The 19,816-nt window shown below is 41.4% G+C and overlaps 1 protein-coding gene across 1 annotated transcript; it reads right to left on the bottom strand.

Moving 5' to 3' along the window:
- Positions 1-307: 307 nt before the first annotated feature.
- LOC143629859 (uncharacterized) lies at positions 308-4,021 on the bottom strand. Its single transcript, XM_077099013.1, has 9 exons — positions 3,891-4,021; positions 3,702-3,811; positions 3,493-3,607; positions 3,368-3,429; positions 3,228-3,279; positions 1,475-1,586; positions 1,298-1,396; positions 1,090-1,217; positions 308-1,018 (listed from the first exon to the last, which is right to left on the bottom strand). The coding sequence occupies exons 1-9, from the start codon at positions 4,019-4,021 to the stop codon at positions 406-408; spliced, it is 1,422 nt and encodes a 473-aa protein (XP_076955128.1). The 3' UTR covers positions 308-405.
- Positions 4,022-19,816: the final 15,795 nt, after the last annotated feature.

The raw sequence follows: 19,816 nt of genomic DNA, 5'->3' as shown, positions 1-19,816 counted from the left end.
TTGTAATCTCCGAGCTTAATTTTTAAAGCTACTTTGTAATTATAAGAAGACATTTCATGCTCTTCAGTTGAATGTTTATGATCAAAGCTTTATCAAATGTATTTTGTTAAAACTTAAAAGGTGTAATAAAACTTAATCACCAGTGTTAGGCTTTTTCCGGCCCATTTCAATGGGTTCCTATTTTATTAACATCAGCTGCAATAGAGCCAAATATCCTTCTACATCTTTTATTTGATTCACTTTGTTCAACATGCTGCTAGACTAATTGTAATCTCAAATTTTGAGCAAGTTAAATAATTGGTCATCATTCATACAAAATCAAAACTTGAATCAAAAGATCCATTTTGTCTCCAAGAAGAAAACAAAAACATAAAAGAGAATGAAAAATGTTGGATATCTGCATAATCAGTGCAAAAATTTGCAGTTTGTTCCGTAGTGACACCTGCCTTCTGCATAGTATCGGCACAACTGCTGCCTCTTTCCTTGATAATGGTCCCTTGGTAAGTGCCCATTGTTGTTGACTAGTTGGAAACTCCTAGGTACATTCTGAGGATCATAATCATGCCTCTGATATAATCTTGAAGGACAAAACCTCATGTTTTGTTCATCTTGAAAATTTCTTCTAAAAGGACCATCTGCTAGACCCCTTAAAGTATTGTGGCTCATATTTTCCCTATACGGAGCTCCATGATCCATGCGCATGTTACCTAAATGTTGAATTGAAGTCCTTGAATTATTCATAGGATGGCGGGATGGAGACGGCTTTCTTTTATTTTCCTGATTTTCATTCTTATAGTTCCCCGTGATTTGTTCAACCTTCAAGTTTTTTCGATCTATACCACTATAAGTATTGGTGTTCATATTCTCCTTATATGGAGCTTCAGAATGTTTATGATCCATGCCCTTAAAGTGTGCACCCGAATGCTGATTTGAAGCCCTTGAACTGATTGCAAAAGGTGTTGGAGATGTCTTTCTTTTATTTTCTAGCTTTTCATCCGTAATGTTTCCTCTTGAAGTCCTGAAATGAAACCAAAACTTGTAAACCTTTTCTTTTTATTGTTACCAGGAATCAAAAACTCGAAACTCTACCTGTTTTCCCTGAGTGCCTTCTTCATTTCCTTTTCGTGAATCCGTGTTTCCCGATTATTTCTTGCCGCATTACCTCTAGCATGCTTTTCAGACAAAATCTTCTGTCTTTCACTTTCATCTTCCCATCTCTAGGATTCATTGACAATGTTCAGTGACCAAAATCACAATAAAATTTGATAACATCTGAAACAGTAAACAACATACAAACCTGTCTCATTGTCTTTAATCTATAAAGATTCCTGCCTTTGATGAGGAGAGGATGAAGCGGAGGGAGTGGTTTCGTCCCTGTGCTCCATAACACCTCAATCTAAAACCAACAATCATTTATAACTTATTTTTCAATAGGGTTAAGAAACTTATAAACTTAAATGATAATCTGTCTTACTGTAAAAGTATGTTGCTGTTTTGCAGCACCATAGCTTTCTTTCACAATCCTGCCAGCTAAAATCCTTTGACCACAAGGAGGACCAGTAGCACTCCTTGATGCAATGCTAAACCTGAATATTATTAACACCCTTATTATAAGCTATCGAGATAGCCACTGATATAAGGCTAAATATATATAAATCCCTTGTATATTTAATATAATATTTTATTAGTTTTCGTTCGGTTTTTATTAGAATTTGTATATTATTAATTTATTTGAATATTTTAGGTTCCGGGTTTCAACCATGTCAAAAAGAGGGCGAAAACAAGCAAAATGGGAGAAGGCCCGTCGCGCGAGACTTTGGGCTCAGTTTTCTAGAATATTCTACAAATATTAAGTTTATGGGCTTAGATTTACAGAATCTTCTACTAATTTTAAGTTTATGGGCCTTAAAAGTCTATATAAACACCCATAAACTTAACCCTGATCATAACCTGAAAGCCATAAACAAAATTTGGAGATCAAGAGGTGATCTTTTGGAGGTTTTGAAGGCTTGGAATCATACGGTGGCGTGCTTATCATCCAAGAACGAAGACCACGGGTTTTATCGCCTTTAATCTTTCGTTTCTTTTGTTTTCCACCATGAATTCCTTTATTATTGTTTTGTTTTATTTTATGATGTTAGGCTAAAAATTATAGACTGCCTAGGCTTATGATGAACCTATTTTGACGTTATGTTTTGATTTGGGATTTATTTATCGTTATGATTTTTATGATTTAGTAAAAGGTTTAATCATATTAAATTGATGCATATGGATATTTAGGATTGTTTGATTAATTGTTATTATTCCATAGTTGCCTAGATTATTGTTTGTCATTATGATAGGTTGCTATTAGGTCATCTACTTTGTGTTTTTGACTATTTTATGATTGATATGCATTAAGATCATAGGAATAATAATTATTAATTAATTAAACCTAAGTGTGCTGCTAACCTAAATCTGTAAGGTGCTAGGTTATTGATAGATCTTTATTATTTGATCTTGCTAGATTTAGTTCTTCGTAAGGAGTCCGTCTAGGTTTGATTATTTAATTATTGTCTATTGAATCAATTCGATATATTAAACTGCCTTTGATTTCCGCGCTGTAAGGTAGGATTTCGTATAAAGGAACTAAATTGTAAACAATTGGGTGACCGTAAGCGAACTTGATTTTTAATACTGGTGTGCGTTAAAACTTGTTAGAAATCCATAGGCTTTCTCTTGAGAAGGGTCAGGGGTCCTATTTGGTTTTTCTTTTATGTGTCTATTTTACGATCCCAGTCCATAACTAAATATTTTCCCGAGTCAATTCATTACCAGTAGGGGAGTCTAGCCTAGGTAGTTTTCTCATCATCATTTTATTTTCATAACAAACTTTGTTTTCGTTTAATTTATTTGTTTTCTTAATTAGTTTTAATTATAGTATTAATTTAGTATTTTAAATAAAAACCCCCTTAAACAAATATAAATAATAAGTCGTGTTTTGTAGTCGAGTCTAATTAGCTAGTAAACGTAATTTAAAGAGTCTCGTGAGTTCGATAACCGGACTTACTTAGCTGTACTAGAGTCGACCGGTTCACTTGCCGGTTAGTAGTTTAGTTAAGTTTAAGAGTCTAGAATTTATTACTTAGTGTCTAGATTAGCGTGTTTTTATATAACTACTTTTAGCACATCAGCCACCAATCTATTTGGCAACTTAATTAACACTGTATTGTTGAAAGGATCCTTACATTTCATAAACATTCTGTTCAAACATTACTACATCTCCTGTGCATGCATCACCTGCAGCAATTGACTTCACTAAGAAACAAATATGCAATGCAACCTTACATTCTTACAAAGACTAATATTAAAGTAAAGCAAGACATACCTTTACAATTCATAACAAAACTGGAAGAAGGGTACTTAAGTTCTCCATCACCATTCATAATACTGGAATCAACAACATTACCAATTAATCAAAGAATAAGAAGACTCGAGTATGTTAAGAGTTACCTAATGTGCTCCTTGATGCGTTGAATCAGGACGTCTTTCTTTCCCGTTAATCTCAACCCGTGTTTTCTAAGATACAACTTACATTGTTCCACTTTCAATTTCTCCACTTGACAACCTAACATTAAAAAATAGGCGAAAACCGATTAACAAAATCAAAGGCATTTCATCGAACACCTTATCGGCATGTTTGTTTAAACTCTCCTATTAACCTTCAATCATCTTTTGAACGATCTGAAAGCTTTTCCCATCAGTTGCATCAAACTCAGGGGCAGCAGTCTCAATACAATCAGCCTCTGCCTCATCGAGTCCGACCGAAACACTAAAAATGAAAAAAAAAAGAATTAAAATATAGAAAAGTAACAGAATAGCCAAGTGAAAAAGATGGATTGAAGGCTCACCGAGATCTGGGTTTATTCTTGATTGAGAGATTCGAAAGTTTCGACCGGGTCTCTTCGAAAATATGGAAGCTTGGGTCTTGTTGAGAATCATCGGTGTCTGTTTCTGATTCAACTACATATTGTTGAGCCATTGTATGATTTTGGATCAAAAGCTTATGAGAAATGTAAGGTTGGTTTGTTTGTTTTTATGTAGGGTTTGAGCAAGGGGAACGTTCGAATTTGAATTTCGAATAGACGATTGAGCCCAACGGGTACAAAAGATCCATTGGATCTTGGAATCTTCGTGGGTTAGGCTATTCATACACCAAGGAGGTTATTCACACATCAAGAGAGTTTATAGGAGTCATACAGGGTCTATACGACTCGTATAGGTGTAGTGTCAATTCATTTTCGATCAGGAGTGTCAGTTTTCTTTTATTTGCATCGTATAGCCCCTATACGAGCCGTATAGGGCTATACGACTCGTATAGAGTCTGTTTGACTCGTATAGTATTTTTTTTAGATTTTTTTAAAATTACAAAATATTAAAAATAACATCCGAGTTGTTTACAAAATAGAAACGCGTAATTTAAAAGTAAGTATTTTGCTATATACATAACAGCATACGAACAACATGAGCGTTTTCGGGTAACGACTTTTTGTATGAGGTCATGCAATCCATTTTGGTTGACACTCATGTGAGATTTATAAGCTTTTGAAATATAACTGCCATAAAAATAATTACGTTTGGATCAAGAAAAACTGATACCTAACCTGTACGGATCGTATACCATCTATACGGCTCGTATAGACCGTAAAATAATTGTAAATATCTGGCCAAAGTATAGCTGACATGCTATCTATATGAGTCATATAGACCCTATACGACTCGTATAGGTTCTATACGAACAAGAATATCTATATGACTCGTATAGGGTCTATACGGCTCGTATAGACTGCAAAAAGCTGTCGCACTGTCACCTCCATATGCATGTTAATAAGTAGGCCTATACGACTCGTATAGTCTTATTCACACACTATGGGGATTGTGTTTGTATATAACAACCCTTTTTCATGATATTGGATGTCTAACGTTCATATTGATTTTGACGTTGCGTGGAAAGCCATTTTGAATCAGGTTCCGAACCTAAAAGCTTAAGATCTCAGAAGTTAATAATCACTCTTATACTGTTAGATCAGAATGCAATGTTGTATGTGGTTGGAAGTAATACAGTAAAATCTCTATAAATTAATAACCTTGATAAAATAAATAATTTGTTTAGTCTCAACTTAGGAGCAATGCAAAGCTGGACCTCAATCGGTAAAATAATAAGATGATACTTTTTTGAAATTTCAATGTATATATTGGTGCCAACAAAAATATAAAATAATAATTATTAAAATCTTTCAAAATTTAAAATTGTCTAGTAAAAGATAAATCTATATTGTCTTCTCGTATTGCAACAAAAAGTTGTTGCCGCTTGCAATGCTTCTTTCCGAGTGACCAGTTCCAAAATTATTGAATTATCCTCAACTTCGTCATTGATCGGATTTTGAATGGCACCCACGATAATTTCTTCAATGCGTTGAACAACTACAAAAAATCATACGTAAAACCTTTTAAATTAATAAATTATCAATTTTATCGATAAAATAATATCTCCAGTGACGGATCTATAAAATAATTTCAGGGAGCGTAAAAAATATTTTAACCGTACATTAAGATTTTTTTTTACTGGTTTCGCGTTTACGGGGCCTGATTACGCATTTCAGGCGTAGCGGAGCCCAGTAACGCGTTTTGCTCGTGCATGTGTCTAGTTACGCGTTTGGCGTGTCCTGGGCTCGGCTTCGTGTTACAAGCGTACCGGCGTCCGGCTAACCCATTTGCAATGGCAGATCAAAATAAGTTGGTTTATAATGGGTCGCATCAAAATAACCTAAACTTGTTTGCTTAATGATATTGTAAAATTATTCAAACTTATTAACCTACTAATACAATGATTTTATTGATATCTTTCGATTAGATCAAATACGTATGGTTAATGAGTAGTTTTAAAATGTACTCAACAACAATATTGATAAACACAATATTTAATTAAATAAGAAAATAAAAGAGTCGCAGATGTTTGAACTTGAAGTTGGGATATTTAAACTAGGTGATGAACCGATGTCATCGGTTTTTTTTCTTTGACGTTTAAAAGGTTGCTAATAAGATGTTATTTACTCATCTTCGAAGTTTCTTAAACAAAAAATTTGAACAAAAAACCTAATTTCAATTCCAATTTACACATTAAATCCCTAATTAATTCCAATTTAAGCATAACCCTAAATACCTAATCAATTTCAATTTAAATATAAACCCTAAATCCCAAATTAATTCCAATGTAAACATAACCCTAAATCCTTAAATACAAGAAATCTTACCGGAAAGAATGAGAGGCCGGAGGTGGAGCGGCCGAGCGAGGTCAGGAGGTGGCTGGTGGCGACCGGAGGTGGAGGTGGCGGCAGGTAGAGGCACCCGAGGTGAACTGGTGGTGTGTGATTAGCAGAGTCCAGAGAGGCAAAGAGCAGTCGGTTGTGTGCATGTGTTCACAATATCCGGTCCTTTTTTTTATTGTTAAACTTAAAAAGGTTTATTTGGGTTATTGAGTTTTTTGGTTTGGGCTTTAAATTTAATTGGGCTTTTGTTGCGTTTAAGTATTAAATTGGTTGGACTTAAAATACATAGTGGTAACGTTATTTTTTTTCAAGGGTAACGAAACACAAAAAACGATTAAAAAATATTTTTTTACACTACCGGCGAAACGTTGAGGGGCAGCGGAGGCTACCCCTCCTCCTTAGTGATGATTGGGTAAAAGTTAGTTATTATTATATATTTATTACTTAATTTTAGTTAAATAAATTAATGAACATTGGTACTTCAAGCGTTGTTATGTGTTTTCGGGACATTGGAAGTTAAGGAGCTTAAACGAGCTAATTCAGAGCCATCCAGATGAAGATTAAGCAAGCCTCGAGATGATAGAAGAATGGGAAACATGTATTGAGGGTTAATAAGGATTCGGGAGAGGATTGGATGAGAAACATGAAGCCGAAGCGAAAATTGAACAAGATGGGTTACCAAAAAAGTGTCTTTTAGTAAAACGGGCATATCTCGGCCTAGAAAATGGGTTACAGAATTCATAATATATGAATTTCATGTTTCTCAATTAGAGAAATTCGAATATGAAGTCAGTTGCATCTTTGCGTATCGCGAAGATGCAGGACATGCAACTTCGCGATACGCGAAGACGCTCAATGTCGGCAAAAGTTAGGGTTTTCACTATATAAACTATTTTTCGACCCTATTTCGGAATTAACGACTTCTAGAGGTAGAAGAGGTGTTCTAAGGCGACTTTCAGCCATCCCGAAGCTTCCGGTTTGTCCTACGATCATATGTTCATCAAGATAAGTGCTTTAATGATTATGTCAATGTCCGGCTAGTCGTGTGTGTTTGTAGGCCAAGGTTTTGTGTGAAATACTGTTATGATCAGATTCTTATGCTTAATGAATATATATTGATTGATTTTATTTGAATTTGTCTTGTTTAATTAGTTATTTGGGTGATTAAAGTTTGTGTTTACGATTATTGATTTGTGTAACGTTTGTTTGGTTGTTCATTAACATTTAGGGTTTAAGCTCTTATGTCATTGAACTAGAATCATCAAACCTTATCATTGGGTTAATCATCTTAGACATAGAATTGGTAATTGTGGTGTCCGGATGCATTTGTGTCAACAATTCGGTTAGGGTATTGTTTGTCATCATAAATCAAACCATAGAACTAGCAATTATTATAAAACCAAAGACTAAAGAATCTGTGATTGACGTATGGAACACATACCCCGAACCTAGAATGAATACTTTTAATTAATATTGTTTACAAATCTTTTTAAGTAATCATTAGTTTTAATTAAATCTTTTTCTAAAAACCGCTTGACATCGTCTGTCCGCTTAGATTAAATAATTAGTTATAAATTAAATAAACTTGCACTTTCCTTTAGTCCCTGTGGAGACGACCTTACTTACCCGTACTAGTTATAGGTATTTAAGTCTTTAATTAATTTGTTTTTGAGTAGATCACGACAGCCTACGTCACTTAGCTAGGTCCCTCCCAGAATATCTCGCTAAACTAATAAAATATCTTGACAAAACATCAAAACAAGTCCTTTATGTTTGCACGGTTTTCAATGGTTGTCCTTTCGCAAACTTAATGGCAGAAAGGACATTCTATGTTTCAAATATATATTACATTACGTCCTTTAGCGCTAACCTAGTTAACTTTTCTCGTTAAATTTAGTCATGTGCAAGACACGTGAGGTTAGTTTTGTACATTTACATAATTTAATAATTAAAAATAAAAAAAAAATAATATTCCATATATATAATATTCTATTTATCTCTCTCTCTCTCTCTCTTAAACTCACTCTTTCTCTCTCACTTCTTTCTCTTTCTGACCAACACCAGGTCCGCCGCCACCACTCCTCCGGCCAACACCTCCACCATCCACCCCAACACCATCACCGGCCACCACCGTCACCACTCCTCCGCCCAACACCTCCATCTCTATTCTCTACACCTGATTACCTCCTCCGGCCAACACCTCCACCTAACAACCACAACCACTACCGCCTCGACTGACCACCATATCCATTATAAATATATCACCATCATAAGTTCAAATAAAGATCCAAAGAAGATTTATATTTCATGCCAATCTAGCTTCGATTACCGATTTAAGGTCCAGATCTAGCTTTGATTTCCTGTTTTCGGTCATGGGGGCGGAGGTGGTGGTGGTTGTTCGGTCTGTAACCCTCATTTTTCCGAATATTTTTTCCGGCGAAACTCGTGTTTTCCGATTTGGTTTTTCCAGTGTGATGAAGTGTGTCGTTCACCGTCGATTAGGGTTTTCCTCTGCCGTCCTAAACGAAGCTTGGCTCTTTTTACACCAAATTTGGGGGTTATTGGATTTGGTACATACAGAAACGATCTAGATTTTGAGGTATGTTTTTTAGTTATGAGAAATTGGGAGTAAGAGAGTGGGTTGGTGAATTTGAGCTTGAAGAAATATGAAAGGGATGGTGGGGTAGTCCGGTGGTGTGGGTTGTCGCCGGACGCTGTGGTGGTGGTGGACCTGGTGTTGGTCAGAGAGAGAGAAAGAAGTGTGTGAGATATATATATATATATATATATATATATATATATAGAATATTTTTATTTTTTAAAAATATATATGGAATATTATTTTTTTATTTTTAATTATTAAATTATGTAAATTTACAAAATTACCTCCACGTGCAATGCATAAGACCAGATTTAACGAGAAAACTTAACTGAGTTAGGGTCAAAGGACAAAACGTGATAGAGTTTTTGAATACAAAGGATGTTTTTTACCATTAAGTTTGCGAAAGGACAACCATTGAAAAAAGTGCAAACATTAAGGACTAGTTTTGATGTTTTGTCAAATATCTTGGTTTCAACATTGTTAATTTAAAAAAATTTTACCGTATATACTTTTCAGTTAGAACTAGTAACAACATTTCACATATCTAGTGAATAAAAGCAAGTTCTAAAATCTCTTTTCTCAAACACCAACTAAAAGTTTGTTGGTTTTCTTGATTCTTCTCATATAAAAAGCCTTTACTACCCCTCTCAAAGTCCAATTTTTCATATTTCTTTTTGGTATGTGACAAAAAGGAACGAAGAGGAAATACGCATACAGCAATTTTTGAATACTTTAATTAAAAAACCATTCCTTGCTCCATGTTTCATTTTTAAAGTCACCTTCTCCGGTATATGGCTTTATTTTTTATGTATGTTATTTTAAAATGATTTAACTATTACAACCTTGAACTTACTTTTAAATGATATTTTGTTCACTATGAATTTAAAACCCTTTACCGTTTGAAAAAGACAAAAAAAGCAAAAGAAATACATGCTTGATATTGTTTACTATCTTCGAATGAGATCATGGATAAGAGGACACAAAGTGATACCAATCCTCTAATTTATCCTTAAATTGGGGGGGGGGGGGGGGGGGACTACACCACCTTTCCCCGGATGAAAAGCCCCCAAAAATATCCCCGCGCCCATTTGCCTACCAATTCTTGGAAAGCCTGGGGAATAAGCCACGTAACCCCCCCCCCCCCTCCCGGCGGATCCGGGGGGTGCTGTTCCGGGCCCTTCCAAGGTGCACATCCCAGCGAGATGTCACGGATGTCACTTCGTGTGCTCTAAAATTATCCGCTTATGCTATGTAAAACACACTTCTTAATATGGTTTAAATATCAATAGAACTATTTCGTGTAAAACAAGTTTGATTTGATTCAATAAATATGAATGCACGGCTAATTATCGGCAAACAAGATAAGTCATGTTGGTTTTGAGTTTAAAACTCCACTGCCATTGATTTAACTTTCTTTTTATTTTAAAATTAATAAAATTCGAACTCTTGTCATTCAAATGGGAAAAACAGAACATAGTTTGCCTGTTTGAGTGGCATGCTAAAAGTTTATTCTATAACATGTAAAAAAGACATACTTTTATAGGTGTACCTATTATTACTATTACTATTACTATTACTATTATTATTGTTTATATCATACAAATTAAATTAATATGTTAAATGCGTAGTAAAATATGTGGTTATAGTATAGTGTAATTACAAAATAATCTAATTGTACTACAATGTAATTACACTACTGAATTTTTATAATTAGCACGTTAATTTAATTTGTACGTCAATTTTTTTCATTATTATTATTAAAAATAAGATTCCGCAGCGAGGTTGAAGTGCAGCACACTGGAAAATACGTGTTTTGTAAAATATATTAAACGTAATTATCTCACAACAACTCTAATGAGCATTAAATAAAAAAAGAAGCTAAAAAAGTATGTAAAAAGGACAAAGATGTGTTCGTTTAAGACTAAATATATAGTCCAAAACCCCAAATTTATTAAATTGTAGAAGCTGTGCACTGGACAGTTGATGCTCAGAATATCTGGTTTGCTTCTTCCTCTTTAACCACTAAACTATTTTTATTTCAATATTGAAGAGGTAGGTCCCAGCAGAGCCCAGTTGGACCCGCAAGACTCACCTTAAACAGGGACGTCTGCGCAGAGACCAACTGGATCCGCAGGACCAACCATGCTCAGAGAAGTGACGTCCTTACGCGCAGTATGCAAGCTGGTCCCGCAGGAAATGCCTCACATGGTGAAGGACTCCGCCTGTTCCCGCAGCCTCGGATACAAGCCATGAGGGAAGGCCACCCGCGCAGCATGGCTACACGCACTAGGTACTTAGCTCTCGATCATTCAGTGTCACCTGAAGGAATGAGCAAAGCCGGGAGCAATCCCGCACAGAGGCGGGAGGGGGAATACTCCCGCCCAAATAAGCCAGTCTATACTGAAGGACCTTTCACTGTACCTGACGAGGTATGGGCGAAAGATCTGATCAGGGATACGACAGCTCACTGATACAGTATGGCGAGCAGCATGCTCCTGTACTGTATCACTATTAAGCCGCTGCCTACTCACCAACTACTGTCATACCACGTGCGTAGCCGGCAATTGGTGGAAAGGGAATAGTATACAGCAGGCCTGGTCGCTATCAGCCGCTGCCTACCCACCAACTACCAGCAGGGCACGTGCGTAGGCTACTGTTGATGAACAGGAACACTGTTGCAGCCGGCCATACCTCCTTGGAAACCTACCTTCGGCTATAAATACCCCAAATGGTATGACCATCTGATCTTATCTGGTATTATCCAACAACATATCTTACTACATTATCATCATATTATACCTGATATCTGCTCTAGCAATCTCTTAATATACTTTTATATTTAAAGAGCAATCTAGTCTGATTCTCACGCCGGAGGGTGGTCACAAGGAGGAACCCCCCCCTTCTCAGTGACGAGCTCACGGTGTCTGTTTTGCAGGTTATCAGAAGAACCATCTTCCAAGGGTCTAACCCCTCGTGGGAAACAGCTATCCAACCCCCAGGTTACCAGTAATCTGCCCGGGGTCCGGTTAGTGTTTCTTCATTGGCGCCATCCGTGCATAAAGCTAGAACTTTATTTTTCTCCAGTTTTTTCAAACTTCTGCAAAGATGGTTAGAGAAATTCCGGTAATCATAACCCCTGCTACTAGGGGGAATACCGGCAACACAGTTTTTACAAACACTACCCCGGCTACCGAAGCCGGGGCAAGCGAAGTAAATTTTACGAACACTACCCCACTTACCAAAGCTGGGGCAAGTGCAGTAAATGATCGCCTACTGGGATCCACTGATACCCAGGTTGAGAAACGAAGACTCCCCCGCCAAACTCTCGATGAAGTTAAGGCATGGGCGGAGGCACGACAAAAGGAATTCCAGGCTGAGTTGGACGAACGCTTGCGTTCCGTGCAACAGGCCGACGAATTCGAATACTGGGAGGATGAATCGGAGGAATCCGACTCCGACGCGAACCCTCGCCATAGGGCAAAAGGGAAGCATAAGGAAACGGAATCCCAACCGAAAAGGCATTTTGGACAAGCCTTCAAACCAAAAAGCACAGGTGGAAGTCCACGAGACTTCTCTAAAACGTTCAGACCAAACGTTGCAAATGCAGGAACGTCCAAATTTGCGAGGGACATTGCTGAGGCAATCGCCCCAAAGAGTGCCAAACAAATGCCCAACATAGGCACATATGACGGTATATCTGATCCAGACGATCATTTGAACAGGTTCATAGCAGGGGCAACCGTCAGCAATTGGACGGAACCCACGTGGTGTTACATGTTCCAAATGACGCTGGTTGGGGCTGCTAGAGCATGGTTCGATCGTCTACCGGTCAACCACATCTACGACTGGGCAGACTTCCAACAGAAGTTTAGCCAACACTTCAGCCAGCAACGGAAGTATACCGAGGAGCAACGGACAATCCTCAAATGCATACGAGAGGAGGACGAATCTCTGCCAAACTTCATCACTCGCTTCAACTCAAAGAAGCTAAGTTTGGGCAATATCAGTGAAGATCTTGTTCGCGCTGCCTTCATCCAGGGCGCACATGACCCAGAGCTCATCCGCACCCTAACGGGTAAAGATGGCATGCCATCCACATGGGATGGCATCATGACAGCAGCAAAACGCTATGCGGAAACAGAGAAACAACTGGGTAGAGATCTCCCACAGAGCACAAACCTCTACACCCAGAGGACGAGAGAAGACAACGTCCTCACCGCCCGATTAAATAAAAAACGAAAGCTAGGCATCTGGCAGTCAAGGGTAAACTTTGACACCTCATCCGGCTTGCAAAATCGGTTGGGCGGAAGGGATAATGTACAGTCGCACCGGAACTCCAGATGGACGCCACTCACCAAAAGCGTCACTGAGATATTCGCCACTGAAGGGCTCCCATGGCCAAAACCGCCAATAATCCGACATCGTCACGATGCAGATCGGAGCAAATACTGTGACTTTCACAAGACAAAGGGCCACAACACTGAAGAATGCATAGATGTAAAAGATATGGTCGAAGCATTTGTCAGAGATGGGACGCTCGCGCACCTCGTGGCGTAATAAAGGCTGAGCAGGCGGGTGCGTATAGAACCCCAGCTGGGGAAAACACGAATCAATTCCAGCTTCAAAATCGAGACTACATGCTGCGTAAAGAACGAGATCCCGAACCAGGTGCGTATCGGCTCGATGGCACTCCCATCCCGACAAGGAAGGGAGCTCATTTACACAGTTTGCATGTAAATCAATTTCAATTTGTAAAGAAAAGGCCAAGAGCCACTTCTAATGGAAATGATTCTCTTAAGAATATCGAAGCTGATGATTTTACATTTAATACTTTTCTGGACACTAATATGCCGGTTTTCACCGCATAATTACGTGAAGTCATTGCATGGGAAGGCGGTCCTACCCGCCCGAACCCAATAACGTGACAAACCTTCACGCAGGTCAGTTGAAGGGGAAAAAAAAAGTTCAGCACCCAAAAATGAAAGTGCCGGTCTATCCGCATGAATCATTAAGGAAACTGAATAATAACCTATCAACAACCGCGCGTCGAACGGTTAAAACTGTCCAACACTGGTGACGGCATTCACATTACGTGAAGTCGTTGCGTGGGAAGGCGGTCTTACCCGCACGAACCCAATAACGTGGCAAACTTTCACGCAGGTCAGTTGAAGGAGTTCAATTATTCCATTAAATGAAAGTGCCGGTCTATCCGCATGAATCATGAAAGGAAAATGAACACTAACCTATCGACAACCGCGCGTCGAACGGTTCAAAACAAAATTCTTATAAAGGTAAGAAAAACCTACACGCAGGTCAGATAAGGGTAAAGTTTTGCCATCCTACTAAGTGCAAGTGACGGTTCTACCCGCACAATCACGAAAGAGGAAGCAAAACTTCACACCTATTATCAACCACGTTCAAAGGTTAACTTATCCTCAAAAGGTAAGAAAAACCTACACGCAGGTCAGATAAGGGTAAAGTTTTGCCATCCTACTAAGTGCAAGTGACGGTTCTACCCGCACAATCACGAAAGAGGAGGCAAAACTTCACACCTATTATCAACCACGTTCAAAGGTTAACTTATCCTCAAAAAGTAAGAAAAACCAGCACGCAGGTTAGATAAAAGTTAAAGTTTAGCCATCCTACCAAGTGCAAGTGACGGTTCTACCCGCACAATCACGAAGGAGGAAGCGAAACTTTAACCCACTATCAACCACGTTCAAAGGTTCTTATTCTAAACACTTGGAAAATTGCTAATTTAAACTAAGTATGCAAGTCATAAGTTTATAAAGCAAGGAACCCAAAGAAGGAAATAACAATCTTATACGCAAAAAGATTAATATTTCAAGAATATATTACAAGAATGGCCGGGTAACTACCCGCCTAAAAGAAAAAATAAAAAACTATACAAGTCTTAGCAATGGGAAGGGATCTTCAGGATCAAGCCTCAGGGCCGCTACCACTTGGACCCGCTCCGTCAGAACGGGGTGGTTCGAGGAACGCTTTGAGGACAGCTAACCCATCATCAGCAGCAGCTACTTCGTCCACCTTCTCCACCACTGGATGCGGGAAGGCGGCGTATTGGTTCAATGCTTGGTCATAAATGGCTTCAGTATCCACATTGAACAAAGGGAAGTTGGAAGGCGGGACGCCTTTCTCAACAAACCCTAGACCAAGCATGAAGCCGGCCTTTTCCCCATCATCATGAGAAGCGTTGAGGGCTGCGGTCATAGCATCATCGTAAGAGGTCTCTGAAAAGACCCGACGCACAACCTACAAAGAAAACACAAGTATTAGAACCTTTTCTTACAAAAGAAATGCGTGAAGATAAATCTAAACATACCTGAGGCAACGCTTCTCGAAGTAGCCATTGGAGGGTAGCTTGCACTTCGTCACGGGCGCGTTTGGCTTCGCTTTGGTTCAGATTGGCAAGTAATACTTCCTTTGCGGCAGCCTCTTCGACGCCCTTAAGCTTCCGCTCGGTTTGGTCAAGCACCCCCCTCTGGTCAAGAATCTCTTGCAGCTTCTTGGCATCTTCCATTGCCAAGGCGTCATGAGCATGCTGAAGAGCCTTTAATTTGCATTTAAGCTGCTCATTCTCCACACGCAAAGGCTCAGCAACGGCTTCAGCCTTGGCAGCCCTCTCGGTTGCGTTTCGCGCAGTCTCCCTGGCCAACCGAAGCTGTTCATTCACAGCTTGGGCAGCCTTGGAGCGGGCCTCGAGTCGCGCCTGAACTTCAACCTCGAGGTCCTTGAAGGCCTTCTCCTTGTCGGCGGCAGCTGCCGCCAGCTGTTGGTTCTCCTCCCGAAGAGCACGCGCCTCAGATATGTCCTTGGCGTGAGCTGCTTTCAACTTGTCGTTTTCATGACAAAGCAGCTCGACGCGCGGCTGCATCCGGGCCTGGAGAACCCGAAGCTCATTAGTTAGCCTACCCTCCTGGTAGCTAACCATGGCTTCCCCCAACGCGCCCGGAGGAGCAGCGTGGCGAGCCCAGTCCACGCACTCCACGGGTGTGCGAAGGGTTGTTCCTCGGCGTATGTTCCATCGAGGAACATACACTTCATTGGAATCCGACACTGCAAAAGAAACAAAAGCAGTAAGGAAAAGATAATGAAAAACATAAGGGAAAAAGAAAGGAACCCTACGCACCTGTAGGGTCAATGACAGGCCGGTAGCCGCCAAACCCATCACCTGAACCTAAAGGAAATCCATCCAACAGGTCAGGCAGACGGGAAGGTGGCAAAGATCGGCGTGAAGCCCTGCGCGTACCTGATGGTCCGGCCATTGGTGCCGGTGGCGCGGGCATGGTGGCAGCCGCCGTGGTCGCCGACGTTGTCTCCGCCGCGGTCGCCGCCTCCTTAAAAGCAGCAGTAACCGCCGGTTCCGTGAAGGATGCTGTAAAAATCGCACTCACGGCCGGCGGTGAAGTCATCTCGGCCGGAACAGTTGGTTCGACGGAACGACCAACTGGACCAGCGGATGCAAGCGCAGGCGACTGGGTCGACGCCTCAGGAAGGCTGACCGAGCCTACCATCATTGGCGAGGAAGTACTCCCCTGCGTTTCACCCAGGATTGCGTCAACATCCACGCCTGCACAAAGAAGAAAGTGTTAAAAGAATCATGAAGTGACAAATCTACAAAGGCATTATGATTATACTTACGGGTTTTCTTGACCCTGAACGTACGGACGGGCGGGGAGGAACCCAATGGAGCCGGCCTCTTGGTACCGGTCACCGTCGTCTTCGTTGGTTCTCCGGAGGTAACGGTCGTAGCCTCCGGAGCAGTGGTCTTCTCACCACCGGGCTTCCCCGCCACCTCTTCACTATCTGACCCCGTGTCAGATAGAACCACTGGATCAGCTGTGGCCTTCTCCTTCCCCTTCACGCCGGCAGCAGTCTTTTTCTTCCGCACCAACGGAGGACCTTTTGCGGATTCCTCAGAAGAAGAAATGTCAAGAACTCCAGCAGCAGGCACAGCATTGAGGGGTTCAGGGTAGAAGATAGGCTTACCAGGCCGTCGGTGGCTCAGGATCTCTTGACCCGGCGGGTAAACCTCCACGAACCGACTCGCAGTTTGCTCTAGGATGGGCAACTCGTTCTCGTCCAGAGCACGAGTACCCATCCGTGCGGGACCATCTTCCTCCCGCGGATTCAGGAGCGACTGTAGGTCGTTCCCCTCTGAAATAAACAGGAAAGTTAGAAAAAAGTCAAAATCAACAAAAAGAAACAAGACATACCATAAGGGACAGAGTTCGAACCATATTCAAGGACAATCGGAACCTTCTGCGCATTCGCCGCCTTCCACACTCGGCTCATCCCCAGCATTACCATCGCTGACTCCGGAAAACGGAAAACCGGGGATTGGACCCGGGATATCTTCGAGAACCATTCCGCCTCCTCGTAGTTGGGGGCGTGAAGGCTCTGAAGTGCCTGGCCGTTCTTGAACTTCATGGCAATGGGGATGGCGCGAGCGGATATGAAGAAGAACTCTCTTCTCCACGAGCGAAGACTCCGCTCGGTGGTACAAATCTTTAAACCCTTAATCCGGGTTGTAAGACTGTACCACCCCTGGATGCACCTCCAAGTGTAGAAGGTCATCAGGCGGTCCACATAGGGCTCGATGCCCAGAATCCGGCACACCCACTCAAAATGACGAATCTTGGCGATCGCCATGGGGTGCAGCTCGGTCAAATGAACGCTGTGCCTCTCAAGAACACGGTACACAAACTTTGTCAACGGGAACCTAAGGTTCCCGTAGACAAAGAATGCAGCATAAACCCCGATCTTGCCACTAGGGGCATCGTACACAGTATGGTGGGGTTCAGGAAACTCAGGCTCGAGGGACTCGAGCATGAACTTCCTGACGATATACTGGTACAGATCGACAGGAAGAGAACACTGGCACTCGCCAGCAGTCTTCTGATCGTCGGCATCATGAGAAGACATTTTTGCAGAAAGATAAGTGATTTCGGGAAAATGCTTGCCTGAAAAAGGGGAGTATTTGCCGGAAATCACTAAGAAGAAGAAGAAGAAAGGTGAAAGTGTGAATTACAAATAACCCTCTTCCCCTTTATATAGTAATCGCAATTAATGCGGTGAATTTAATGCGGAGGAGAGAGAAATCAAAGGTGCAATGAAACTATGACACGTGGCAAAAAACAGGCTGGCAACAGCTGTTGAAAGGACGTGTGCCAGTAATTTCGCGGCCACGCGCCCGAAAAATCGTGCCCACGCGCCAGGAAAAGCGACTGGAATGACCATGTTCTGTCACGTCACCATAACTTCCTGCACGTCCTGACACAGTCAGAAGAAACCGTCGCACGACGTTTCAGAGGTTTGGACTGTTCTTATCTTTCCATCAACTCTTCGAATTTCAAAATTCAAAATTTAAAAAATATTAAAAAGTAAGCGGGAAAATACCCCTTACCCCTTGGCAAACAAGTAACCGTTAGACGGATGCGGGTACAGTGTAAAGGCAAAACCCTTCACATACCTAGCACCCGCAGGGAATTGAAGCCAAGTAAACCTTGGCAAACAAGTAACCGTTAGACGGATGCGGGTACAGTGTAAAGGCAAAACCCTTCACATACCTAGCACCCGCAGGGAATTGAAGCCAAGTAAACCTTGGCAAACAAGTAACCGTTAGACGGATGCGGGTACAGTGTAAAGGCAAAACCCTTCACATACCTAGCACCCGCAGGGAATTGAAGCCAAGTAAACCTTGGCAAACAAGTAACCGTTAGACGGATGCGGGTACAGTGTAAAGGCAAAACCCTTCACATACCTAGCACCCGCAGGGAATTGAAGCCAAGTAAACCTTGGCAAACAAGTAACCGTTAGACGGATGCGGGTACAGTGTAAAGGCAAAACCCTTCACATACCTAACACCCGCAGGGAATTGAAGCCAAGTAAACCTTGGCGAACAAGTAACCGTTAGACGGATGCGGGTACAGTGTAAAGGCAAAACCCTTCACGTACCTAGCACCCGCAGGGAATTGAAGCCAAATATTCCTCGGCAACCAACTATAAGACAGGCGCGGATACAGTGTAAAGGCAAAACCCTTCACGTACCTAGCACCTGCAGGGAATTGACGCTAGGAATACCTTGGAAGTAAAGTAACCGTAAGACGAGCGCTGGTACAGTGTTAAGGCAAAACCCTTCACATACCTAGCGCTCCGCTGGGAATTGAAACCAGGAAGGATCTTCTGGACAATGCTTGCGGAAACGGAAATAACATCCCCGCATAGCGGGAACGTTGAGAACTACGTTGTTTGAAGCGCCAGGATGGAATTGGTGGTTTTAACATAATTGATCACTATGTTCAAAACTACCAAAACCTCATGGAGAATCCACACAACTGGGACTCAATGCTCCTGACTTGCGAGGAGGTTACAGACCTACCCGCATCATACCCAAAGACCAAGCAGGAAACTCGGGCATTTCTGCAAGTGACAAGGACTTCCCATGGAAAACCTTACAAAACCCTTTTCAAAACCCTTTGCTTAAGTCCAAAAGTTCACCTCACTTTATTAAACACGCATGAGAAGAACATTGGACTGGGGGGACTTGAAGAGGTAGGTCCCAGCAGAGCCCAGTTGGACCCGCAAGACTCACCTTAAACAGGGACGTCTGCGCAGAGACCAACTGGATCCGCAGGACCAACCATGCTCAGAGAAGTGACGTCCTTACGCGCAGTATGCAAGCTGGTCCCGCAGGAAATGCCTCACATGGTGAAGGACTCCGCCTGTTCCCGCAGCCTCGGATACAAGCCATGAGGGAAGGCCACCCGCGCAGCATGGCTACACGCACTAGGTACTTAGCTCTCGATCATTCAGTGTCACCTGAAGGAATGAGCAAAGCCGGGAGCAATCCCGCACAGAGGCGGGAGGGGGAATACTCCCGCCC

The sequence above is a fragment of the Bidens hawaiensis genome, unplaced genomic scaffold (assembly GCF_021521415.1).
Source record: "Bidens hawaiensis isolate Kalapana, Puna unplaced genomic scaffold, B.hawaiensis_p1.1 tig00005481_1, whole genome shotgun sequence".
Lineage (NCBI taxonomy): Eukaryota > Viridiplantae > Streptophyta > Magnoliopsida > Asterales > Asteraceae > Bidens > Bidens hawaiensis.
The sequence above is the reverse complement of the archived record's forward strand: the minus strand, read 5'-3'. Positions and strand labels throughout refer to the sequence as shown.

What these genes read in the sequence shown, in the direction of transcription:
- LOC143629859 (XM_077099013.1), bottom strand. Translation starts at nt 4,021, where the DNA reads ATGGCTCAACAATATGTAGTTGAATCAGAAACAGACACCGATGATTCT. An exon ending in AAGAATAAACCCAGATCTCG is followed by an intron (nt 3,812 to 3,890) that starts GTGAGCCTTCAA and finishes TTTCATTTTTAG; the next exon opens with TGTTTCGGTCGGACTCGATG. An exon ending in GAACAGAATGTTTATGAAAT is followed by an intron (nt 1,587 to 3,227) that starts GTAAGGATCCTT and finishes AATAATATTCAG; the next exon opens with GTTTAGCATTGCATCAAGGA.